The sequence below is a fragment of the Leopardus geoffroyi genome, chromosome E3 (genome assembly GCF_018350155.1).
Source record: "Leopardus geoffroyi isolate Oge1 chromosome E3, O.geoffroyi_Oge1_pat1.0, whole genome shotgun sequence".
Classification (NCBI taxonomy): Eukaryota; Metazoa; Chordata; class Mammalia; order Carnivora; family Felidae; genus Leopardus; species Leopardus geoffroyi.
In genome coordinates, this window is record NC_059340.1 from 8,997,475 (window position 1) to 9,024,007 (window position 26,533).

Genomic DNA, 26,533 nt, shown 5'->3' on the forward strand with positions numbered 1-26,533 from the left:
AGCGTCCCTGTGAAGATGTCCTACACCAGAAACTCCTCAAGCCATTTCCATCCAAGGGGTGAGGTACCAGGAGGCGAGCATCAAGTAGGAAAATCAGGTTTATGAGCAAAAGTCTCCATGGTCTAACATGTTTAAAATCAAACAAAAAACCCCGTGACCTCTCAACTGACTGTGCTGGCACCCTGGCTGGTACAGGGGTGGCACAGCGATCTGCAGAGAGGCCAAGCCGGGCCCGAAGGTCTGCCACGTGACTCAGTTCTCTCTGTCCTCCCAACCTGTCCATTCCAGCTGAACTCCACTGAAGGGAAGCAGCCAAGTATCACCTGTCACCCTCGGCACCCCCGGCGGCCAACCCCTATCCTGCTGTGAGGCCAAGGCCTACAGACATCTTAAGGTCGCCTCTGAGTGCCCTGGGGCTCACACGGCACCAGCAGTCACCAGCTCAGATGCGACAGGACTGGGACAGGACTATGGGCAGGTTGCCCCGACCCCCACCCTGGGGTCAGACGTATGGGCACCTTGTTCCCATTGCAGTACATGGCCAGCAGGCAGAGCAGGTGGAAGGCATGGCTGCACTTGACGAGGCGGCCCACGGCTACTGGCCCAATGGTCTTGCTGTCGGTCACATCGCTGTACCCGGACATCACGGACAGTTTCTCCATACAGATGATGCAGTCCTAGAAGGAGACCAACACAGGGCACGCTCACCAATGGCCCACTGTGCCAAAAGGGGAGAAGGGAAAGAAAAAGCCTTTGTCTGCTGAAACGCCAGGATTACGGACAATTCTACAGCTGGGAACACAGCTGGGAACACAGGAGTCCCCAGATTCTGCGCCCTCAGAGGGCTCACCGTAGTACAGAAGACGACAGGCAGCAGTGAGCATGGGGGACACGGGGGCCTTGGCAGTAATGGGGCACGGGCAGGGAGAGGGGACAGAACAGGGCAGGCTCCTTAGAGGTGCCCCCCAAGTTGGGTGTCACAGGGGAAAGGACCTTGTCAGGTAGACAAGCACAGGAACGGGCATTCCAGAGAAAGGGAAGAGGATGTTCTGAGGCAGGAACCAGCACAGAGTTTGGGGAGGGCGGTGGTAACTGCAGGGGCCAAGGGGTGAGTAGGGTGTAAGAGACCGGTGGGACAGGACCAGGTCCCGGAAGGTTCTGATGGCTAAGCTCAGAGCTGGGCTTCGTCTCACACGTCAGGGGACCCTGCTGAGGTGCCCTACAGTGGGGGCACCACCAGGACCACAGCTGCGTGCAGGCTGTACAGGTGGCAGCTTGGAGGGCAGGAGGCTGGCACAGAGCGGCCCAGTGATGCCGGGTGAGCACAAGGGCAAAGACAAGGACACAGACGTATGCTGTCAAGTGGGAGACACGAAGACGGCCTCCAGGTCACTGTCTAAAGCTTTACCAGCCAGAGCTGCAGGGGAGAGGCAGGGCAGAGCCCTCGGTTCCGCACGGGCATGACTGCCCTTTAACCCACTGTCCAGAGTCCCCAGGACGCCCCATTCAAATCACAGACAAGTGGCGCTGCGGCCCCTGAAACAAGGCTCAGCACAGAGGCTCCGGTCCTGCCCAAGCAGCTATGAGGGTTGGCAGGCCCTGTAATTACAGGAAGCCTGGCTAGCTTTCCCAGTAGCCAGAGGGGCAGGACTGCTATGGGGACAAAGCCACTCAGCCCGTGGGGAGTGCGGCAGGCTCTCCCATCCTTGGCCTCCAGGACTCCCAGGCACCAGGACGGCACAGGGACAGGAGCACCCAGAGGCCTGTGTAGGAGCTCTGCTCACTGGCGGCAAAGCTAGGATCAGAATCCAGGCCTCTGAAGTGCAGGCTGCCTCCTCTTGGTAGGGCCAGCCTCCTATGGGAGGCTGGGAGATTAAACCCAAGCACCTGGAGCACGGCCAGCACCCAGAGGCACTGTGGGAAGTACCCCCCGCGGCACAGGAAGGGCTGGTATCCTTCTCTGGCGCTACTCCTGGTCTCCAAACGAAACCAAAGGCAACATGGCTCCCGTGACACATACCTCATCTGGGGCTATCTTCAGCTCTTCGGTATAGTTTTTTATCACCTGTTCTGGCTCTGGCTTTGGAGTCCCTCCTAGAAGAGAGAAGGACAGAAGCAGTGTCCCAAGGAGTACGAACTGGGGACGCTGGATCCAGAGAGGAAGAGGACAAGCCGCCAGGAGGGACATTCAGAGAGGCCAGGGCAGGAGGGTGAGCGTGCAAGAAGAGACGGGGGGGTGGGGGGCCGACTCGGCCACTCAGAGCCCTGCCGGGCAGAGCCCCCTCTGGCCCCACCGGGACGAGGACCAGAGACGGCTGCCGGTCACAGCCCCCAGGAGCTGCGTGCTGGGCCTCCACCACGTCCCTGTGCACGTTCAGTCAGGAAGCTAGACGGACCCAGGCTCCTCAGGAGGACACACAGAAAAGCCAAACAGCAGCTTCTAAAACAAACTACTGTGGGGAGTGTCCCGGCAGCGCTGTTTCACTCAACTGTCATTACTCTGGTGCGAAAGCCAAGGCAGAAGTTTCAGGAGCCGAACGTGCAGCGGGTGCCCACCCCCGCGGCACACAGATGCCCACTGACTGCGGATGACGGCTACGCTGACAGGGTCACAACAAACCCCGGTTTTCTCTCGCCTGTCCCTGGACTGTGGGGTCTCAGTGACACCCCAACTCTGGGAAGGAGCCGAGGAGCAGCAGGAGGGGCACCCTGGCCACCCCACTCCTCTGTGCACATGTGCATGACGCTGCACCTGCACGAGCACCGGCCCCCACGCCCCCAAAACAAGAAACTCCCGCAGCGGGCGAGAGAACCGGCCAGGCCCGGGTCAGGGTGCGGGTGGGGGGTGGGGGGGGCTCTCCAGCCAGAGGCAGCGGCAGAATCACAGAGAATGGCAGCAAAGCCGTGCAGGGGCAGAAAGGAGGGACCAGGGAGACCAATGTGGCCTGGGAAAGCAACCCCGGCAGGGCTCCACATCCTGCCTCCAGGTCACCAGGCAGCTCCTGGTCCTAGCCTCTGAGTCCCGGGGGACCCGTTTTGAACTCAAACTCATAGCCACCAGCCTATGGCCGCAAGGACATACGAGCCTGATGGCTCCACAGCCAAGCGCCCTCAAAACCAGAGAAGGCTAGGGGTCAGCTATGAAGGGAGCAGAGGCTGGGAGCAGGCGACGTCAGGCTTGATTCTGGCTCTTGTGCTGGGACCAAATCACGTCACCTGAATCTCAGTTCCCTCACCTAAAAACAGAAACCTAACCCTGACCGAAACTGTGACTGCTGTGAAGGCATGAACCGCTACTACCTAAAAGGCAGCGACTGGCAAAGGAATATCACCCTCTCTTCCACACACACACACACACACACACACTCCCCACCCCCCTCACACACACACACATACCACCATCCCCACAAACATATCCCACACCCCCTCACACACATACCCCATCCCTCTCCCCCTGCTCCACACACACACATACCCCAGCCCCCACAAACATATCCCATACCCCCTCACACACACACACACTCCCCACACACCCATACACACAAACGCATCTCCCACCCCCTCATACAAATATACCCCCATCCCCTCACACATGTACCCCACATACATCCACACACACACATGCACCCCACACTCTGTCTCACACACACACACACACACACACACACACCCCTCTCCCCCACCCAGTACACATACAGACACATACACAGATTTCTAAGCCACTGACTGGTCACTGGTAAGAAAGTCAGGCCAAAGCACAATGACCACCAGCACCAGTGGCCATCCTCATAGCTGCGACTCTACTTGGACTTAGGGAAGAGGCATTTTAGAAAAGCCTGGTGGCTACAAGTCAGTCTCTAGAAGGATCCCAGGACCCCATCTGCCAGGACCAGCCTTGGGCCCACCTCTGGCTCAGCTCCGCATCCCATTTGCCCACCACTCGCCTTTGCCCGGGCAGCCTTTTAGAACCGAAGGTAGCTTTCCATGAGCCGTGTTTCTCAAAGGGGGCCAGCCAGGTGACCACCAACCCCAAGAAAGGGACACCTGAGCCCAGGAAGGCCAGAGGGTCTGCCAAGAACGTGTGTCCTTCCCGGGGAAACCCAAGTATCTCAGGAAACTCCTGGCCTGCCCTGCCTGCAGACCTGCCTCTACCTCCAAGGCAGAGGAAAAGGGGAGTGGGTCAGGACATCCGAGGCCTGCCTGACTTCGGGGACCCGGGTGAGGCGGGGGACTGGGTATGAAGCCCTGCCGCTCCCTGGGCCTCCGTGCCACCTGCGGGGTCGGGGTTAGACAGATGGTGGGCCAGGGTCAGAGCAGCCCCCATCACTCTGTGCCGGCACCTCACATGTGGATTTCCTATTCCTCCCACGACCAATCTGCTAAGTGGGAGGTACCGGCTCATGAATGGAGACACAGGCGTGAGATCCTAAAGCAGTGAGCACAGAAGCCACGACTGGAACCCAAGACTGGCTGAGCCAGAGCCATGCTCCCTGCTCACCCCACTGTCCTGAAGGTCACTGGGCTTTCAGCAGTCTGTGCATCTCCAGCCCAAAGCTGGAGGCAGAGCCACTATCAGCTTTAGAAATGGCAGCTTTAGAACCTACTACCCACAGGCTCCTTCATGTAAGTCTGCTTAAAACTCACTGCACCTTCCACGGTTCTGAAACCCCTTCCTCCCCAGCCGTGTGATGGGCAGCACGGTGCTCAGTGGGAGACCCCTCGGAAGTAGGCCAGATAGGGCTGGGGGCCTTTCCTGAGACACATGCTGGTCCCGGTGGGAGGGACAGAGTCACCCCCATCCTGAGCCGGCCTCACCCCATATAGAGTCACAGAGTCCTCAAGAACAGGCCCCTCATGCTCCAACTGTGCCAGGAAGATAGGAGCTGAACTCTGGGTCTTGAGTGTTAAGTAGATTCTGGGGGCCACCTCTGTGCTGAGAGCAGGGAGAAGGGCCACTGAGCCTCTCCCCTGGGGGGTAAAGGAAGCAGAGAAGGGCCGTAGGAGTCAAAGAAGAGCAGTCGATGCAGGAGAGTCAGAGGCAGCAAGACTCGGAGGCTTAGCAGAGGCCAGAGAGCATTTGTGAGCAGGAACTACCTTTCATGGACATTTTCCTCAATCTCTTAACTGAGCTGTGACTTTTAGAGGCCAGACAGGAGGCGGGAGGGCTGGCGGGCTGGGGTGCGCGGCTAAGACACACAGGGAGTCCAATGGCTGACATCAGAATACTCGTCATGCCTACACGGGGTGCGAGATCAGACATGCAGAGAGGGGAGAAACGTTAGAAGGAGTCATTCGGCATGTGATGTCCACAAACCCTGGCTGAGTCCAGGTGGCACTGTCAACGGCCAGCAGGACCCACTGATCTCCCTGAGGACTCAGCCGCTCGAGGCTGCCAGGGCCTACTCAGGCACGCTGGGCTAAGCTCCAGGCCAGGAACCAGTGAAACGCCTGGCTCATCGGAGCCCCGGCCCCAAGTTCCACAGCTAACTGTACAAGCAACTACCCAGCCCGCGCTCACAGCATGCGGGGAAGGCGGCGGGGCGAGGCCGCTTGCTTCAGGAGGGCAGAGGGCAGGAAGCCATCCCAGGAAGCCTCCTAAGCAGTTCCGGATGGGGTCTCCCTGTGCTAGGAGCAAGGAGAGCAGGCAGTGACACGGAAGGATGCGGCCAAGCTATGGAGATGTGGACGGGGTCTCGAGCTCCCAGTCCACCTCCTGTGCTCCCCCGGCTGTGCCCTCTTGGCTCCTGGTCACCTTGCCTCCAGTGGGGTGCTGTCTGCCTCCTGTCCCCCATCTGGCCTGTCTAGGTGTTTTCAGCGCCATTGCTAGGGTGGGCGGGCAGGAATGCTGGCCCCGGGACCTGCTCTCCCACCGAGGCACCCCCAAGGCCCTTGCTCCTCTGGAGCAGCAAGGGTCCCGGGCCGTGGCCTCCTCCTCTCGTGCCCTTGGTCAGGGCTCAAACAGCCCCTCTGCCCCGGATGGAGCAGGGTGGGCATACCCACGGGGGAAAGGCCTCACTCCTCAGCCTGGTGCTCCACACACACCCTCGCCGGACTCTCCCCCCTCACCGCTCCCTGAAGACCTGACACATCGTGGAACACGGCCTGTTCTCCTGCTGCAGTCTGTAGTCCTACTACACCCTCAGCCTACTTTGCTGTTCCACAGCACCCCTACCCAGTCCCCCCTGCCTTCTGTCTAGCTCAAAACCACCTCCTCCCCAGGAGAGCTCTGGGTTCCGCTCTGCCACCTTCCCTGCGGGCAGCCTGGGATAGGAAGTGGAGATCCCGCAGCTGGTGCTGCCCAACGCAGATGGATGAGGGGAAACCCGGCCCTAGGACCTGGCCGGGCCAGCCACTGTGGCCTCTACAGAACAAAGACTCAATGTGGCAAACATGCCCAGTCAGGGACAGAAGCAGAGGCCAGCCAGCAGCCTGGGCATGGGCAGCACAGCAGAGGCGGGCAGGGGGTGCCGTGGCAGCCACTTGCAAGAGACACAAAAGTGCACGTCAGAAGACCATGGCTGCACCCCAGGCGCTCGCTTGTCAGGTAATGCAATGCCACCAGCGTCTTAGGGTTGAGTGCTTCTGAGCTCAGATGTGAGTCTGAACCTAACCGTCCAGTGGATGGAATAATGACAAGCAGGCATGGGGACAGAACGATGGAGGGGACGGGAACGATGCCTTAGTAGAGCCCTGGGCCTCTGTGCTGACCATGACCTCCTCCCCCAACACCCACTGCCTCACTTCTACCAGACCTCTCCCCAAGTGTCTCCTAGGAGGCAGCCCTGCCCTGACCACCCCATCTACAAGAGCCACGTCCCCTCCATGTCTGCCTCCTTTACCCGACTTAGTGTTACCTGAAAGGACTCGCATACCTGTTTTGGGGACTGCTGTCTTCCCTGCAATGAACACCCAGGGCAGGGCCCGGTCACAGGAGGTGTTCACAGCACCTGTCTGCTGGGGAACCAAGATATCCCCAAATGCTGCTGGGTGGCTGCTGTGAGGCCAGCATGAACGCTTCTGCTCCAGTCAACGCAGGACCCCCTCCCCTGAATTCAAGTCATGGACACAGAAGTCTCAATTTAAAAGCCTGCGGAGAAGCAGCCCCTGCTCTATGGCCTGCCTTCTTCCAAGAACGTGCGAGAACCACCCCACACCCACACTTCGCGAAAGCAACATCCACTGGACAGTATGAGGTGGGGAGACACCCAGAGGGGGCCATCACATCTTCCCAACAGCAGAGCTCAGAGACAACCCCCCAAACTCCTCACATCCCCAAATAACTGTAGCAGCTTGAACGGCCACAGCTTCTCCACTCTTCTGAGAGGATTCCCGCTTATCTGTCAGAGCCCCTGAGAGAGCAGTCCCTGTTGCAGTCAGATGTACAATCACTTTCTTTCTGACACCAGGGATTGACCCTTCGTCTAGTGACCGGGGCTCAGGTCCAATCCCATCCTGACTCTGGCCTTGCCTGGCCAGCCCCACTCCTCCTGGCTGTCTGGGCTTGGGCAGGCTGTGAAAGCAGAAAACTCCAAGGAGAGGGCTGGGCCATGCTGCAGCCAGGGAAGCTGTCACCTGAGGCACTGAGGCCTGACCTGGAAGTGGCTCCTTGGTGGACCTCCTGTCCCAGTGTAGATGACCACTTGCTTGTAAACCTACCCACAGAGTGCTCAGTGCAGGGAAGACAGCACTCTGTTCTCCAGACCCTACTTCCTGGAGACTCGCTCAGTATCTCTCCTTCCCTGACACTTTAGACTAGGGTCCCACCAACAACTACAAGTCAGAGGCTGTGTTCAGAGGAGGTGGCATCTGACCAGTGGCTTGAGTCTCCACTCCATGCTCACTGGGACCGAGTTCCTAAATCTTTGAGGTTTCCCCAGTGAGTAAAATGGAGGTTAAAAGACCTACCTACCTCCTGCATCGATCTGAGAGCCAAGGTGACAGGGGACATTGGAGACAATCTGGGATACAGACCAGAGAAGGTCCTCAGCCTCAAGAGCAGCGGAAAGGGAGCAAGTGCTACTCAATCCCCAGACCACTTCTGAGACGCGTTTAGAAAAGTTATTACAGGGGCGCCTGGGTGGCTCAGTCGGTTAAGCATCCGACTTTGGCTCAGGTTATGATCTCACAGTTCGTGAGTTCGAGGCCCGCATCCTGCTCTCTGCTGTCTGCATGGAGCCTGCTACGGATCCTCTGTCCCCCTCTCTCTCTGCCCCTCCTCCACTCATTCTCTCTCTCTCTCTCTCTCTCTCAAAATAAATAAACTTAAAAATATTAGAAAAGTTATTATAACATCTGTATTCAAGCCTTAGTGATTACAGTGCTGAATGGAGCTGGGCCATATGCAGGCCAGGCCTATTCACCTACAACCGTTCTCCAATAAGACCACCACCACACACATGCACGCGCGCGCACAAACACACACACACACACAGGTCTGACTCACCTATGGCATCTGATGCCGCAAGAGGACCTAAACTCAGGAGGAACTTTCCAGTCACCACATCTTTGCTCACTGTTCTCTTTGCCCCCGCAGAAGGCTGATGGCTGAGCAGCTGAAGCAGGTTCCAGAGGGGCCCCCTCTCCTGTCTTCTACCACTTTTCTGATTGGTCCCTCCATTTCCTTCAAGGGCTCTTCCCAGAATCCCACTTACAGTCTCTGTGAGCTCATACGATCCCCCCACGGGGGCAGAGGCCACCCCATTCCACCCCAGAATGTTCTTCTGAACTGCACACCCAAACTCCCACAGCCCCCAGGGCAGATGCGCCGGGCCACAACCACAGCCAGCAACCCCCACCTCTCCCCGCACTCCCACCAGACTCCGGATCGGCACAGTGTAATGGCTAAGAACCCAGGTGCTGAGGCCTAGAATGCCTGGGGCTGAGTCCCAGCTCTACCAAGGGCTGACTGGCTCATCTTGGGAAGCGTCTGGAATTCTCTGAGGCTATTTCCCCAAGTATGAAATAGGAATAAAAGTTCATACCTCACAGAGCTGTTACTGGGAAGAAGTGAAGGAAGACACATGCAAAGCCCCTACATGATCCTCAAGAACGATCACGACGTGTTATAGCACCACATCGGCAGCCTCACACCGGGCCTCCTTCTATTCCTTCTCTCTCACGGCGCACCCAGTCACCAAGTCAGACGCTCTTACCTCCACGACTGCCACGGCTCCCCTGAGCCATCATGTCGGGCTCCACACGGGTCTCCCTGCCCCGGGCCTGTCCCCTCGAACTCTCACTGTTTACTACGGTGACTCACCCTAACACACAGACTCGGGTTATCTTATTCCCCTGCTTCAACCTCACTACACTCCTCCCCTCTAGTTTTCCATAACACATTGCATTTCCCATTAGTTAAAAAGCAACTTTCAGTAGCTCCCTAAACTATAAAAGGAATCTAAAAACCAGTTCAAAGATGTATGGTTAACAAATGATCCAGTTGGACACAAAGCCACTTAATTCAAAACGTAACTGCAGCCAAAATAGCTGCAAGTTCCCCCAAAGGGCCCCTTTCGGGAAATGCCTAAAGCATCTCAGGACAGAACAGTGACTCAAACCATAATTGAAGTGACGTGAAAATGTAAAAGGTGGAAAGGTCCACACCATGGTTCCCACTGATATCAAGCAGGACTCCCCTGGAGAGACAAAGGAGGGGCGGCCCCAGGCCCACTCGCTGAGGGTACGTACACTGTCACCCATCACCCAAAAGAGGCACCGCCCCCTAGGGAGTGGCTGCGGCTTTCCGTGAGAAGAAACAAGGTAACAGCACCCCCACCCCACCATCTCCTCCCTCAACCACGCATTCTCCCACCACCTCCGCATCCTGCCCCCTGCCAGGTGGTCTGTTCTGGAACCCGGAACCCAGCAGGGTGCCTACCTGCGAGGGCTTGCTGGACCCGGCTGGGCTTCGGCATTTGCACAGGCACAGCGGCAGGGACGCTCCCAGGGCTGCTGGCAGGACCGCTGGGGAGGGAGGCACTAGGGGAGAGGAGAGAACAAAGCTTAATGTAGGAGCCGATTTAGCAGGAACAAGAGCCAGAGAAAGACCAAGATAGGAATTCGCTGGTGTTGCTGGGGCCACTTCGCAGCTTCACTCTGCATGGCTGCTTCTGTGTGAGTGAGGATTTCTGGGTTTTCTTTTAATTAAAAAGATCCTGATGTCTGGAAAGAGAATCAAAGAAATCTGAATTTCAGCACTCTTAGACCCAAACTAACCTACAGAATCTGACTGCTGAGGATGTGAAGCCCAGAGCCAGCCCCACCACCGCCACAAAAATTAAGCGGGGACGTAAAACTCCAAGCCAGGCATCGAGTGGGGGGAGCATCGGCTGGCAGGGCCAGAGCAGTGATGGGAGAGAACACTGCTGGGGGGAGGGGGAGGTGAGCCTCCGCTTTTTACAAGCGATCAAGAAGGAAGCATAAACTGTCAAAAAAAAAAAAAAAATGTTTTCCTGGGCAATTCAGACTCCGAAGACAATCCTAAAAGAATTCTGAGCTCACTCACTTTGTCAGAATAAGAGCTCTATGGTACCTGAAGAGGGGAAATCTGGCAGCAACCGCTCTAACAAGTACTCAAGACCAGTATCACCAGTAATAGGGCCAATCAACACCAGGAACCCCAGAAATGGTGCTCTGAAAGGGACAGAACACCATTTTTGTGGTTCCTGCCAAAAGTGCATAATCTCAAGCATGAGAAACCAACAGACAAGCCCAAATTAAGGGACATTTGACAAAGTAACTCTTTAAAAGTGTCAAGGTTATAGGAGATAAAGGAGGAACTCCTACTGAAGGGACGAAAGGAAGAAGAAAGCAAAACTGGATGCGAAGTGGGGCCCCCCAGGATCCTGGGACAGAATGGAAACAGTGGTGAAAAACCGGTGAAAATCGAGAAAAGTCCTTAGTTAACAGGAACGCACCACAGCCATTCCCGGGTTCTGAGGACTGCAGCATGGTTATGAAAGATGTTTATGAGAGGAGTCAAGGAAGGGAGATATGGTAACTCTCTGCACTATTTCTTAACTTTTCTATAAACCTAAAACCAGTTCAAAATAAAAGAATTTCTTTTTGGATTTTTTTTTTTTTTTAAATGGGGGTCTTGCTTCCCACAGTAACTATGTTTGAGTCATTCATCTGGTTCTAAGACATTCTATTTCTCAAGTGTTAATAAATCTACACGACTCTGGTTTGGGAAGAGCCCCACACTGGAGACCGGCTGGCGGAGATGGCCCGAAACGCTTGACAATCCACCCCCCCCCAACCCCCACCCCCGCCACCGGCCCAATTCCTGCGTCTTCCAGCCCATCCTGGGGCACCTCGGTATTTGTCTGAGTGAAGAAAGATGTTGTTTTGTTTTCATTTCTTGATTCTTCTCCCCAAAGAGAATAACCCGGGTGGCCACACTACTCACATCGTGGCCCCCGCCTCGGCTACACTCAAGCCTGAGGGAACAAGGGACCTGGCTCCAGAGTGCTCTGATAATGCAGGGGAAGAGCCAGGCATTCAGACCACCTGCGCTAAAGTTTGGTCCCACTAAACTGTTTGATTTGGAGCAACCACCACCCCCTTCCTGGGCCTGTTTCTCCATTTGGGTTTTTTATTTTTTAATTTTAATTTTTTTTTTTTTAATTTTTTTTTTTAACGTTTTATTTATTTTTGAGACAGGGAGAGACAGAGCATGAACAGGGGAGGGTCAGAGAGAGGGAGACACAGAATCCGAAACAGGCTCCAGGCTCCAAGCTGTCAGCATAGAGCCCGACGCGGAGCTCGAACTCACGGACCACGAGATCATGACCTGAGCCGAAGTCAGCTGCTTAACCGACTGAGCCACCCAGGCGCCCCCCATTTGGGTTTTTTAAAGGAAGGTAGATAATCTCTGACGGTCTTTGCAATTCTTAGGTTCTAGAAGTGAAGGAATTCCAGAAGGTAGAGCCCTTCTAGTCATGGACTCAGGCAACCTTCCGGGCCTCCCCTGTTCCTGGGTCTATCTACAAGGCCCAACCTGGCTTTCTTGTCTGGGACTATCCCCAGGAGCTTCCAAATGGAGCTCAGAATGAGACACGAGGATTTCTAGTCTTCTGTGAAGGCGAGATTGGACAGCCCCTGTGCAAAGGGCAAGGCTGGGAGGCTGGACCAAGGAAATGCATAGCCTCCTACCAGCTCCCCACAGGGTGAGCCAGCACTAATCAGCAACCCCGGGCAGCACGTGCAGTATGAGGAATGTGACACGGCTCGGGGCGGGGGGGGGGGGGCTCTGGAGACCCCGCTAACAGCACCCGCTCCAGCTTAAAGCTGTGTGCCCTTGTCCAGGTCGAGTACCCTTTCTGAGCTTCAATTTTTCTATCCGTAAGATGAGAACAATTCTAAAAGGCCCTTGGGGTGGTTGTGAGGCTCAATCCACAGCCCAGTACAAATGTCCACTGTTCCCCTGTTCTCAGAGGAGCAAAGGGGACACAGGAAAGCTGAGGAGCCGCCGGGTATCTTCCTGCAGGGCTCCCCTGAAACCTTGAAAACTGTAATACTGGAGCAAAAGGAAATGTCACACTTCCCAGCCCAACTCCTTAATCTTAAGAGGGGAAAGGAGGGACGTGGAAAGGGAACAGAGCTGACCCAAGGGCCTACAGCCAGTCGGGAGGAAGGTCCCCCTGGGACCCAGGACCCCCGAGCACCCAGGCCAGGCTGAGAGCAGGTGGGAGTGCCTTTAGAGGCTGGGAGAACAGCAGTATCAAGAACAGAGCAGATGAAAGCAAACCGGCAGAGCCATTTCCAAGGGCCATTTAGTGCAAAGGCAAGGCGCCCCAGGGCTCAGCCACACCAAAGCTGCAACACACTGCTGGTCACGATCACTACCGGAAGTCATCGAAACGTTAAGCCATCACACCCCCTATTAAAGACGACAACGACGAGAGTGTGCATGACACATTTTGGAAAGTTTTCCACCCCACATCATTAAAACACAAGTTTTGGTGCTTAAAGGGATAAAGTTCAGCTACTAGGAAATTTTCTTAAACCCAGCAGCTCAGTGACAGACAGACGAAGTCCCTTCTCAATGTATTACTGCCTACTCAGAAAGCCTCCCACAAGGAAGTCAGTCGGCCAAGGTTTTACCCAGGTTGAGCAAGAGGCGATGTGAAACCACACGGGTTCCCAAATAAAAACCACATGGGTTCCATGAATTTTGATTCCACTCATTCACATGTTCTTTCCAGCGGCTACCAGTAAGTACAGCTGGTTCTCAGGCTTCCCCAGCCCATGGTGCCGCCAGCCTGCCACTCCCTGGGGAATTTTCAGTTAATGTAGCTGACAATCATTCACCTTGGAGCACCCGACCACAGCCCCCAAGGAGACCAAGGGGTCGAGTGTTTTCGATCATCCTGGCCCTGCTGGGTCAAGACACCAGGTATTCGTTACACCGCTTCCAGCCAGCTCTACGACACCCACCGGAAGGGGGTGAACTAAAGAGCATCGATACAAATAAGACGTGGGAGAAATCCCGTTTTTCCAAACAAGGATAGGCCCATGCAAGTGAACTGTGCCTCTCCCAGCTCCTGAAAAGCTGGAGGAGATAAAGATGAACACCCACCTCAGGAGGAAGGCTCCTTCGAGGCGGTTTCAACTAACAGAGCTGGCTGGCCTGGTCCCCTTCCTGGCTCACAACCAAGGCAAGCAGGGCAAGTAGCAACACGCAGGCCCAGAAGCAAAGGTAAGACCTTCCCTTCTGTAACTTGCCTGGCCTGTACCAGGGGGCCCCCTTTGGCAGTCTCTCGGGCCCTCAGGCTGGAGAGGGGGGACGCCAGAGAAATATCAGGAGAGACCAATGGGAACCCTGTACCAGGAAAGAGCAACAAAGCCCATCAATCAAATCACTTGGCTCAATCCCAGAATCCCAGTTCTAGAACTATCTAGAAATGTGCCTCAAAATAATCTGTAAGAACTTAAGAAGCCCCAGGAGGCTCAGCAGAACTGACCTGGTAGAAGAGGCTCTGGTCCTGCTGATAACCATTCTGGGCTGGCAGACAGCACACTTTTCCCTGAAAGATTCTGACCCACTTACTATAGGGGGCCTCACAGCACGCTGGGTTGGGCTGGGACAGCCCAGAGCCCCGTTCGCTAACGCCCACGTGAAAATCCGGGGAGAAGGCCAAGTGAAAGCTCCTGTAGCCCCATTCCCAGAAAGAACTCAGGTCCACCTGCTCCCACTCCCTGAAGTAGATGCCCCCAGAAGATGCCCTGACCCATTCTCCTCCTGTCTACGGACTCCCCACGGTCATCGCTCAAGATACCACTGCCTTCCTATTACTCTGCCTTTAAGACAGCTTCAAGAACTCCACGTGTCCCTTACAGCCTGCTGTGGGGCCTGGTTTAACCCCAACTCTACCACTTGCTGGCTATGCTGCCAACCTTGTCAACCTCGGTGTGCTCACCCATAAGCTGAGGACACCACCTACCATATGGTCACTATAAGGATTACTGACATCATTCACACAGCCTGCTCGACAGGGCCTGGCAATGTGTGCTCAGTGAATGGCAGCTGTCACCCTGTCTTACAGAAGCTGGCAGGGTCCTCTGAAACCTAGCTTTAAAAAAATGCTAGGAGTGCCTGGGTGGCTCAGTTGGTTAAGCGTTGGATTTCAACTCAAGTCATGATCTCAAGGTTCGTGGGTTTGAGCCCCACGTCAGGCTCTTTGCTGACAGTTCAGAGCCTAGAGCCTGCTTCAGATTCTGTGTCTCCCTCTCTGCACCCCTGCCCTGTTCGCTCTCTGCCTCTCTAAAAATTAAATAAACATTGGGAAAAAAAATTAGCTAGAGGTCCAGGAAGCCGCTGAGAAAGTGTTGTCCACACTGGGAAGCCCTCACTCACCATGGTCAAAGAGGCAGGGATGCGGCTGGGTGATGAGCAAGGCAGAACCAAGAAGCTGACTGGCCAACGTCAGTCCAAACCAACAAGATGTTGACCCCCTTGGGGGGCAGGGCAGTCACAGGCCCGCTACAGGCCCACACATCCAGTCACTACCCACCCTCTCCGGTCACCATCTCAGAAACCAGCCCCCATCCCAGCTCCCATTTGGAATTCTCTAAATGTTCTCCAAGCCCAACACCCTCAGTAATGATCACTGACAAGGCCCCTTGTCAGTGACAGGTCTCCAAGCACCCAGAGAGCAGCCCCCACTGGCCACTCCAAGAGGTTTCCTGACTTTTAGGTGCCCCCTGGTCCGGAAGGGGCACATTTCATCATCCCCCTCAAGGAGCAGAGAGCTCTAGGAGGCACTGGGCCAGACTACACCAGCATGGAAGCCGTCCTGTCACCTGATGCCACCTGCCACACACCCAGTGTTTTGTTCTCTCCTCAACCGACTGTTAAGCACCAAAACTGGGCTCACAGCCTCCCCCTGGACCACACTGTGGGCTTGTGGGAGAGAATGTCCCATGTCTGTGTCTTCGGTGCCTGGCACAGAGGAGGAATCAACGAAACATTCTCAGGCACACGGCACGAGCGATGTGGCACACAGGCACACCTTTACCTGCTCTACAGAGAACCTGATTCTCCTGGCTGGCTGCAAGCATTACTGTTTTTAACCCATGTGGCAACGATCAGCGCTCAAGCACCAGAGGTCAGGGAGGCTCCATGCATTGCAAGGCTGTGGAAGGCCAGCGCCTGGGCACCAGGTGGCATATGCAAAGGAGACGACGCAGAGACAAGGAGGCAGGGGCCAGGTCTGTAGGTATTTGGGCACATCTTCCCAGCTAAGTAAAAGCAGAAACCCAAGCCTGCTGACAGGGCACAGAGGTAGACAAAATGACCCTCAAAAACACAAGATACCTGGCTCCGCTGGCAGTGGACAATCCTGGGGGCTGGTGCTGCGGTCCCAGGTGGGAGAGGCTGGAGCGGTAGAGGGGCTGGTTCCCCAAGGAGGGCGGTGCCCCACCCCAGGGGTTGGTGGTGTTCAGCCTGGGTGCAGACCTAGCCCCAGAGAGTGAGGGCTTATTGTACGGGGCAAAGGCCTGGTGGGTCCCAAAGACAATGGCGGTCCTGTGGGGGGGCTGGGGGACAGGGTAAGCCGGGAGGTTGGTCATGGAGTGGCGGTAGCGGCCCGACACGGGGCCAGTTCCACCACCACTGAGGCACTGATGGCAAGAGCAGGCAACTCCCGTGTGGCCCGGCGGGGCAATGATGGTGGTCACCGGGTATGGGGGTCCTGCTTGGCGCCGCACACTACGGCAGAAGCTCGAAGTCTTGTTGGTTTGCGTGTGGGTGGCGTAGTTGACGGTATAGTTGTACCCCAAGGGAGCCAAGTCCACAAGATGGTTGCCCCTGGCCACCTGCTGCTCCAGGAAGTCACAGACACTGGCTTCATATGCTGTCCAGGAGCCATCGTCACTCAGCCACTCCCAGACGATGCCCCGGCCCGGGGCTGAATGTTGGGGGAACAGATGCCTCCGCACAGCCCGCATGGTACCTGTTTGAAAAGGAGGAGGACACGTAAATGGCTAATCTGCTAGCCCCCCAAAACAAAAAGGGCTTAAAAATTCTTTTTGGGGGCGCCTGGGTGGCTCAGTCGGTTGAGCGTCCGACTTCGGTTCAGGTCATGATCTCATGTCATGGTTTGTGAGTTCGAGCCCCGTGTCCGGCTCTGTGCTGACAGCTCAGAGCCTGAGCCTGCTTCGATTCTATGTCTCCCCGTCTCTCTGCCCCTCCGCCGCTCATGCTCTCTCAAAAATAAATACACATTGGGGCGCCTGGGTGGCGCAGTCGGTTGAGTGTCCGACTTCAGCCAGGTCACGATCTCGCGGTCCGTGAGTTCGAGCCCCGCGTCGGGCTCTGGGCTGATGGCTCAGAGCCTGGAGCCTGTTTCCGATTCTGTGTCTCCCTCTCTCTCTGCCCCTCCCCTGTTCATGCTCTGTCTCTCTCTGTCCCAAAAATAAATAAACGTTGAAAAAAAAATTTAAAAAAATAAAAAATAAATAAATAAATAAATACACATTAAAAAAAAAAAATTCTTTTTCTACAACCAAAAGAAACCCACATGGTCAGTGTATATAGGGTCATGTTGCTATCTGACCTAAAGGCTGGTACTGGTTATTCCTTCCAAATTTTGGGTGAAGGGTAGAAAGGGTAGAAAGCTCCCTCTCTGTAAAGAAACAATGACCCAAAGGGACCTAATGGCAGAGGGGGATCCGTGCTCCTCGGCAGGAATAGGGGATACCAGGAGCTTAGGTCAAAGAACAGCTATGGCTCAGATTCCAGGCTTTTTCAAAATATTTCTAATGATGAAACGTATGTAGCTTCACTTAAAAAACTGGAAAAAAAAAAAAAAAAAAAAAAGGAAAGTTAAGAAAATTAAACCGTCCATAATCTAACCACACAGCTCATATCACAATGCATTTCTTCCCATTTCATCTTCTAGACACGTCCTTTTAGGAAGCTGACAATCACATTGAAAACTTTTCGGGCTGTTTTCTTCTGTTAGGCCATCAGTTTTCCTTACATCTCTAAAATTTTATACATAACTCAGTATTCATTGTTACGTAAGTCTCTTACGTGGATGTACCATACCCTTTGATTCTTCAAGCAGCAACTACTGGGAAATACCCCGTGGTTAGCTTATATTCTTAATAAACCAAACCTGATGATTACAGAGAAAAATTAATTCGGGCCATGTTTCCAAGAGCACTTGCCAAAAGATGATCACTGCAATTTGCTTCTACTGGTCTCCTGACCCCCACCTCGCCTCCATCCTTGGCAGCCAGAGGGATACTCTTCACCTCCAAATCAGATTACAGCACTCCTCTGCCCAAATCCTCCCACGGCTCCCCCTTTCAGAATAAAAGCCAAGGGGCGCCTGGGTGGCTCAGTCAATTGAGCGTCTGGCTTGATTTCAGCTCAGCTTGATTTCAGCTCAGCTCATGATCTCACAGTTGGTGAGACTGAGGCCTGCATCGGGCCCTGCGCTGACAGTGCGGAGCCTGCTTAGGATTCTCTCTCTCTCTGCCCCTCCCCTGCTTGTACTCTCCCTCTCCCTCTCTGTCTCTCAAAATAAATAAATAAACATGAAAAAATTAAAAAATAAAAAAAAAGAATAAAAGCCAAAGCCAAAGTCCCTTCAAGGGACAACCTGCCCCTCCCTCAGGTCTGTCTTAGACCCCCTTCCTGGTGACCTGGCCACCCTGGCTCAGACCTCCACCTCTCCCAACACCTCCATTCCCTGATTAACGCTTATTGCCATCTAACACAATACACAATTTCCACATTACATATCTTGTTTGCTGCCTTTCTCAGTGGACTCCAAACATCAGGAAGGCAAGGACTTTCTTCTGTATCCAACTGATTGGAAGGCTTAGTCCTCACACACCCAAGGACGCTGCCGTAGGGATCAGAGTAGCGTTTCTCAGTCTCCCCACCAGTGACATCCTGGGCCAAGAATTCTTTGTCGTGGGGCCAGTCCCGTGCATTTAGCAGCATCCCTGGCCTCTACTGACTAGACGTCAGTGGCTCCCTGCCCCACTTGTGACAATTAAAAATGTGTCCAAACATTGTCAAATGTCCCAGGGGACAAAACACCCCCAGTTGAGAACCACTGGGTTAGATGGACGGGGCACAACTCCTAGGGGAACTTGGTGGTCCCATTCTCAGTAATACTGATCAAAACACACAACAAACCCTAATGTGAGCACACAGGAGAATAAAGTAACCTGCTCAGGTCACGCGGACACTGTGCAGCGGAAGCAGAACTCATCACCAGGCCCTCTTAACTAGCACGGCGCTCTTCCTCTGTGCTGGCCTCTCTGCCCACAAGCCCCTCCATTTATGCAGGTGGAAGCAGGCAGTTTGGGTTTAGGAAACAGGGGGGAAGGGGCGGGGCGGGCCTCTGCCCTGCGCTCTCAAGGCACTCCCTACTACTAAGAGGTACATCCCATACTGTGGTACCTGTACCACTCACAGCACCTGTCGGGGACAGGATGAAGGGCCGAGAGTCAATTCTATATATAACTCCACCATCAGCATGGCACCTGGCCCAAAGCGGGTGCTCCAACACGTACTAGAGGCAGGAAGTGTCTTACCAGTGTCCTGGCGGAACTGGGTCCAGCTGGGGAGGTCAATGATGTAAGGGGCCAGCGAGGGGTCAGCTTGGCCTAAGGGGATGCTGTGGGCCAGACTCCCCAGCCCGAAGCGCTGGCCCTTCTGCTGGACAAACTGCTGCTCGATGTAGCTGCACACAGTGGCACTGTAGGGGTGCCAGGTGCCCAGCCCGTCCTGCCATTCCCACACGGCCACTGCCACAGGGCTGGTGTACACCTGAGCCAGGGAAGGGCCTGGGGCCATGGCCATCTTCCCCAGGACTCCCTCTTCCTTCCCAAACGGTTTCAGACCACTCTGGGCTGAAGTCTCGGGTTCATTGCCCAGTGCTTCCAGCAGACCTGTAAACAGGACAAACAGTTATCAACATACACGGTGTCCCTGAGAGTTGGCCTCAATGCAGGGGAAAAAAAAATATTTTCCCACAATCACTTTTTTCCCTAAAAGAAAAGAGCATTGTGAATCAAGTACCTGATCCTGTCTTTTTGTTCAGGCAGCCAGGAAGAATTCAGTCAATCAAGCAACGTACCTGCCTCTGTAAATGTTCAGCAAGATACTGTGGAGTGAATTTTGGGTGCTAATCAACAGCCCAGCTTCTTTTTACCAATCATTTCCCTCTGACCTAACTACTGAGTATATCCTTGTATACTGTTTTCGTGAGTCACCCCAAATCCTTTGTGTACTGAGGCCACAATGACCCCTTACAATTATGTGAACACTCTATGGTTTCCAATGCAGGTTTGGGAGATACCGCTATGCTCCTGATGGGAAAAACCTGTGTCTCAGAAAGGACTGGGGGCTCAAGGACCCTCAAGAGGGTCAATGGCAGAGCTGAGACTGAAAGCCTGGTCCTAGCTCCGCCCAGGTCTCCAGGGTACCCAGGAGACTTCATTAACCATGAAGGGCGCCCCAGATAAACATTAAGATCTCACAGATGCAGAAGGCCGGACTCTCCGCACCCCTGTCTGGGCCTAGCTGACCATCAGTCAGGCCCAGAGAGTTTACACCCAGCTCCTGAGACACTCTTCTCTCAGCCACCCTCACCCATCCTCTTCTCTTGTAAACTCTACTCAGCCTTGAGGCCCAGCCTGTGTGGTTCAGGGAGCCCTTCCCTGGCTCACATGAGCTTCTGCCTTGCAGCACCGGCCAGAATGCTAATGCCTCTATGTATGTATGAGGAGGAGGATGTTCCAGATTTTTCTGCTCCTCCAGACAGCAGCGAGCCGGGAAGTCTGTCTTGTCCAGTCATATCGCCAGCTCCAGCAGAGATCTTGTCATGTGCTAAGTGTTGTATACATACTAGTTGACAACACGGCTGAACGCGAAGCCGTCTGCAGAGGTCTGAGGAAGGGCGCTATACTGTGAACACACCGCGCCAGGCGCCCGGAGCACCAGCACCCGGAGTTCAGTAGGAACAGGACCAGTGTAGTGGCAAACACCAAATATACCTGTCTCGTGTACGCCTAACAGACTGACACAGTGGCATTTCTCCCACTTTACAAGGCTCAGGGAGGTCAAGGTCTTATTGAAGGTCACATGAATACTGTTGAGTGGCGGCAGAGAACAAGCCCAGATCAACCGGCTCTAATGTCCATTTCTGAGAGAGGAAAACTCAGCCTGACTCCACCTTGGGCTCCACCTACACGCCGCGCTGAGAAAGGCAGAAGGAGAGAAGAAGCTGTGTCCCAGGTCCCCCAGCACCCTCAGCGGTTACAGCACGTCCACCCAGGGCCCCAGTGCCAGTACGGTTCCCAGTCACACCATCTGTTCGGATTCCTACACAACCCTCTTAAGTGAACATGCTGAATTTTCTCCCCATTCTGCAGATGAGGAAATCAAGGCCCAGGCAGTTGTGGGGACTTGCTTACACAGTGGGACCCTGGGCTTTTTGCTGCTGTCCCTACGAGTGCACTGCACTGTCAAGGTGTCGAGAAGGCCAAAGACACCCGCCACAAGGAAGGCAGAGCTGGAGCCCTAGGTGAAAGGAACAGGCACAGGCTTACTTACTCCACTCGCTATGTCATCCTGACAGAGGCACCCGAGCTCTCCAAGTTTGCTTTCCCCTACTTGACAATGATGGTAACAACATCCATGTTCCGTGCTTTTCACGGGCATTCAGACAGACAGGTGGTACAGAGCACACAGCACAGCACCTGGCACACAGCAGATATCCGCGGAGCCTGTCCTCCCTCCCTTTCCCTGCCCACCCCTGCCCCCCATCCCCCGGGGCCTCCCTCCCACCCCTCAAGTCCAGGTGAGGAGCGGCAGCCTGAGGCGGCACTGGGCTACACAGCACGAGAACGTGGGCGATGAGTCAGGCCTGCAAGAACGCGGAGCACGCCCGCGGGTGCCAGGGCCGCCAGTGAGCTGCCAGCTGCTCCAACAAGAGCACACATCCCACTCTGGAGGATCAGACCTGGGATGCCCTTGGGTGGCTGGCTTATTAGCTCCGTGACTACAATTAGAAGTCTCTGTAACCACATCCAGGTACAAATCACAGGACCGGTTTCAGAGCCAGCTACTCCCGGGCCCGGACTTTCCTCCTGGCACCTCCTGGCAGGAATCACTCACCCGGCAGGCAGCGGGGGCCTCCCACAGATCAGCACCCGTGGTCCGCTCCAGCATGTCCGCACATCCCCGGATGAATCAACTTGCAGAACTTTGCCAAACAGCCAGAGAAATGCAGGCTAGTGCTGCAGCTCAAGTTTTTCCTGAACATGTTCGGCCTCCACCGACCAAGGGCGTACCCTCCTCAGGCACTGTTGGGGTCCTAAAGACCCAGAGATGAAGAAGATACGGCCACTGGTCCCCCCTCAAACCAAGGCCTCCACCTTACATCCAGCCATAGCAAATTTTAGCAAGTGCCAGAACATTCCAAGCCATTTCCTACCACCTCACAGCTGTAGATCCTGCTGCTACGTGTGTCCAGACTCCAGTCTTCTCTTCACCAAGAACCCAAACATGCCCATCTTTCCAGAATCAGTCACAGCACCCCTCTCCTGAGCCCTCTGACCCACACCACACCAGAAAAGTGCTGACTCCACCCACCTGTGAGTCTTCACTGCGTATCCTACTTATCCAAACACCCACTGGTCTCGGTGTCTGTCTCTCCACCAGAACAGGAACTCTCTGAGGACAGAGCTAGTGCTGGCCCAAAGCTGGGGCTTCAGTTCTTCAAATGCCTAATATCCCAGAGGGTCTAAAACCCCAGCGGACAGAAGAGAGGTGAACCTTCTGCTCCAGGGGCCTGGGGCACATTTGAAGCAATGCCCAAAAATGCCCACTGGCGTGGCACCTGAACAGAGCAATTACACATGTCCAACAGCCACGTCAATGTGCCCATTCTCTGCAACAACCTCAGCCATCACGAAGCTGCAGTCCAAAAACCTAATTTGTCTCGGCTCCTAATGATGGGGGCTATTTAGGGTGTCCCTAATTATGAAAATAATAATTATTATAATTGCCCATAGAAATAGTCCTCGATCTGGAAGTAACCTGAACACCTACAATAATGGAATTCTTAAATAAGTCACAGTACATTCTAATGATGGAATATAAGTCTTGAAAAATGTTTACAAAAGGCTTACAGACCTGGGGCACCTGGGTGGCTCAGTTGGTTGAGCAACTGACTCCTGATTTCGGCTAAGATCATGATCTTGCGGTTCGTGAGTTTGAGCCCCACGTCAGGCTCTGCTCTGACAGAGCAGATTCTCCCTCTCCCTCTGCCCCTCCCCTGCTCCCGCTCTACTTCTGTCTCTCAAAATCAGTAAACATTTAAAAAAAAGAAAGGCTTACAGACCTAAGATAATGTTCACGACAAATGAAAAATACAAGATATGGAACTGCACAGGCCCCGCCGTTAGGCAGGAGGGTGTGCCCTTTATTGAACACCTACTGCGGGGCACACACTCTGCCTGGTGCTCTTGTCATCCAGCCCTCAACCCTCAACTGGAATTATGCCCATTTTATAGACGAGAGAACTGAGGCCAAAAGAAATTAAGAATTGGGGTGCCTGGCTGGCTCGGTCAGAAGAGCATGTGACTTTTGATCTCAGAGTTGTGAGTTTGAGCTCCTCATTGTATATAGAGATTACTTAAAAATAAAATCTTAAAAAAAAAAAAAAAGAAATTAAGAATTTACCAAAATCTATGATGCCATAAAACCTATGTCCTTTCTGCCCTGCATGAACTAATTTTTAAAAGGCTGGAAGGAAGGGGCGCCTGGCTGGCTCAGTTGGAGGAGCCTGACTGAGACTCTTGATCACCATGAGTTCAAGCCCCATGCTGGGTGCAGAGATTACTAAAAATAAATAAACTTAGAAAAAAAAAAAAAAAGGCTGAAAGGAGAAAAAAGACTGGAAGTAAGATCTCTGAAATGTTAATAGGAGTGATGGATCATGGGATTTTTTTTTTTTTTTACCTCTTTCTGTACATACAGATGCTCTACAATGGTCATATTACTTCTTATGAGACCAAAGTAACTTTTTAAAAAATATTAACGGGGCACCTGGGTGGCTCAATCGATTGAGCGTTTGACTCTTGGTTTCAGCTCAGCTCATGATCTCATGGTTTATGGATTCAAGCCCCATGTTGGGCTATGCACTGGCAACTCGGAGCCTGCTTGGGATCCTCTCCCTCTCTCTTTCTGCCCCTCCCCTTCTCGCCTTCTCTCAAAATAAATAAACTTAAAAAATAAATTAAAAATATCAACAACCTTGACCACGAAGAAAACCTTCCTGCTTTCCTTTGCATTTTCTTGTGCAATTTAGCTGCAAATCCTGTCCACAGTACTGTGGCTGTGAAGCACAGAGGAAATTTGCTGTTCTACCAGAGAGGAGTTTTCACACATAAGAAAAAAAGTTACATGTGTCCCAGAGTCTTTCTATCCCCAGAGGATTTAGAAAAGCTTTCGAACAAGATCTGAGCTGGCACAAGAACGTGAGTGAAAACCATCCTGCCAATTGTGGGCCTCCAGGTGGGTGAACCACACGAAGGGATCCCACCACAGCTGCGGCCTCTGGGCAGAAGGCTTCGAGTGTGGTTTTTAAAGCAGTGCTCACACTGAGTGATCACCACCTTGCCAACACGTGAGGACCCCACTTCATCCCTCCAAAGCCCACCTGTGCCGGGCTCAGCAGTTCACCCTGCAGTCCATGCTTGGGACAGTGGCTGTCCCACACTCTCCAATGTCCCGAGAGGAGATGGAAATGGAGAGATCTGTCAGGGCCCCCTCGGCGCGCGCACACATGTGCTCCACACTCGGTGACTTTGGGGCAGTCACTTCCCTGTCTGTAGACTCCACCACTCAGGCAGTCAGATGGGTTTGCCAGCCTGTTACAAGCAGTGGAACCTGTTTCCAAATGTGATCACAGGCCGCCCACTGAATAAAATATAGGAACACAAGGTGTTCTTTTTGACACAGAAATGGTCTTCATTCCTTCTTCTCCAAACGCCCAGGATGCTCTTCTGCAGAAGAGTTCTGAAGGGCATGGATGGGAAATCAGAGAGAGCAGGCAACCAGGAGGCCTATTTTTTTTTTTTTTTAAGTAGGCCCCACACCCAGGCCCGACACAGGGCTTGACCTCACGACCTAGAGATCAAGACACTTAACCGCCGGAGCCACCCAGGTGCCCCGAGGAGGCCTATTTTCTATTCCACCTCTTCTTCAGACCCTTTCCAAGAAGCTCAGCCTGAAACTCCATACCCACCAGTTGACCCAGGGAGTATAACCTTCCCAGACCTCTCACAGTGCAGCCAGCCCCCCGGGTCCCATCAGGAAGCCCTCCCGCAGACCTGGGAAAGTCCAATCCTGCACACAAGCCCAGCAAAGAAATGTTCTACCTGACTAGAAACGTTTTTAATACAAATTAAAAACAACGGAACACTATTTTTTGGCCTATCAAAATAGTAGAAAAAACAACACACACACACACACACACAAACACCCCTTAATTTCAATACTTGGTGCTGGCAGGAGTACAGGGTCCTCATATCACTGGGAAAGATAAACCCTTTCCAGAATACCCTTTCCTATTTGGTAATAGGTATCAAGTGGTTTAGAAATGCTTACTCACTTTGACCCAACAATCTAAGGAGATTATAGAAAACCTTTGACATAAAGGTATTTACTGTAGCACTATTCTGACCAGGTAAAAGAGAAGCAGAGAGAAAACTCAACAGAAACACTAAAATGTTCGGGACAGCTGCGGCCACTGACTAGAGAAACCCCAGGAGGCCTTTTGTTCAACTTCCTTACGCACCTGAACTCTTCACATTTTCTAAAGTGAGAAAGTATTACTTCTGTTAGCAGTAACACGTCTCTTTAATATGCCCAACACCTTTAAAAGATCATAGATAGAAACCAAACCAGCACCACCGTCATGACTTAGCATTGTTACTTTAGATGGCCACTGACTATCCCAGCGGGTTTCACAAACAACAGACCTGGTCAGAGTACCATGGCACCTCTTTGCCAAGAGACATCCCCATCTCTGAGTTGCAAGAAAAGGTGAAACCACCCAGGTGCCTAAACTACTGCAAGAGGTAGGCACTGCAAGACGAGGCTTTTGTCTTGAAGAGAGACGGCTCGAGCCGGTGCCGCCCAGAACTTACTAGGTTTCTGAGTTATGGAAGGATACTAATACATGATCTGTCCCTTGCACGCTGGAAGGGAAGTGATAACTCCTCCTCTAGCTGTGCCTACCTGAGCCCTCCAGGGGCTGGTCAGGGCAGAGCCTTCAAATAGGGCACCGAAAGCCACAGGCGACAGGCACTAGCAGATGGCAGGCACTAGCAATCTTCGATCCCCTGTATCGAAGGATCTCTTTGATCCTTCTCTACCAGGAGCAATGTGACCACTGGTGACCTGTCAGGACAGAGCCCTGGTCCCCAGGCCTACCCAGGGGTCAAAATGGGGGAGCAATGGAAGCAGTGGCAGGAGTAACAGCGATGGCTACCAACCAAGAGCTTACGAGGCACCAGGCGCTAAGAAACTCACGTGAGTCCTGGGGCGAGTCTTCTCCTGACTTTAGAGACGAGAAGAGGAGGCAAAAAAGGATGACCAACCCACCCAAGAATACACGGGTATAAAGAAACTCAAATCTGTTCCCAGGGTCCACTGAGACAGAAGGGGTCCACTGATGCTGGACAAATCGGCCTGCCAGATGTGTTTTTCCTGGCCTATACAGTTTTCAGTTTTTTTTTAAACTGAGTTGATGTTTAAAAATTGGAATATTCACCATTAAAAAAAAAAAATTCCAGATTTCCAGCTTTTAGAAAGCAGAAAAGTTGGCAACATTTGCAGCGCTGACCTAGATTCATTATCCATCCGGCAACAACTCACTAAACCACTGTGGTGGCTGGGACACACTCTTGCCAGGTCACCACGGTTACCGTGATCCCCCCTCTCCCCCCCAGCAGGAGTGAGCAACCTTCTCCTGTAAGGGGCCAGAAAGTACACACA

At 53.6% G+C, this 26,533-nt stretch overlaps 1 protein-coding gene across 4 annotated transcripts in view; it reads right to left on the bottom strand.

Annotated features, from left to right (window-relative positions):
- The window catches only part of DTX2 (deltex E3 ubiquitin ligase 2), a 35,598-nt gene that overhangs the window by 3,559 nt on the left and 5,506 nt on the right, over window positions 1-26,533 (bottom strand). For 2 of the 4 annotated variants that reach the window (XM_045461978.1, XM_045461979.1), the window contains exons 3-8: window positions 19,057-19,413; window positions 15,818-16,454; window positions 9,878-9,978; window positions 5,095-5,235; window positions 2,021-2,094; window positions 519-677 (exon numbers count right to left, since the gene is read on the bottom strand). In XM_045461978.1, the coding sequence (XP_045317934.1) occupies window positions 519-677; window positions 2,021-2,094; window positions 5,095-5,235; window positions 9,878-9,978; window positions 15,818-16,454; window positions 19,057-19,324 (1,380 nt within the window). In that variant the 5' untranslated portion in view covers window positions 19,325-19,413. The remainder of the gene's footprint in view (window positions 1-518; window positions 678-2,020; window positions 2,095-5,094; window positions 5,236-9,877; window positions 9,979-15,817; window positions 16,455-19,056; window positions 19,414-26,533) is intronic. The other 2 variants (XM_045461980.1, XM_045461981.1) reach the window with 1 other exon arrangement.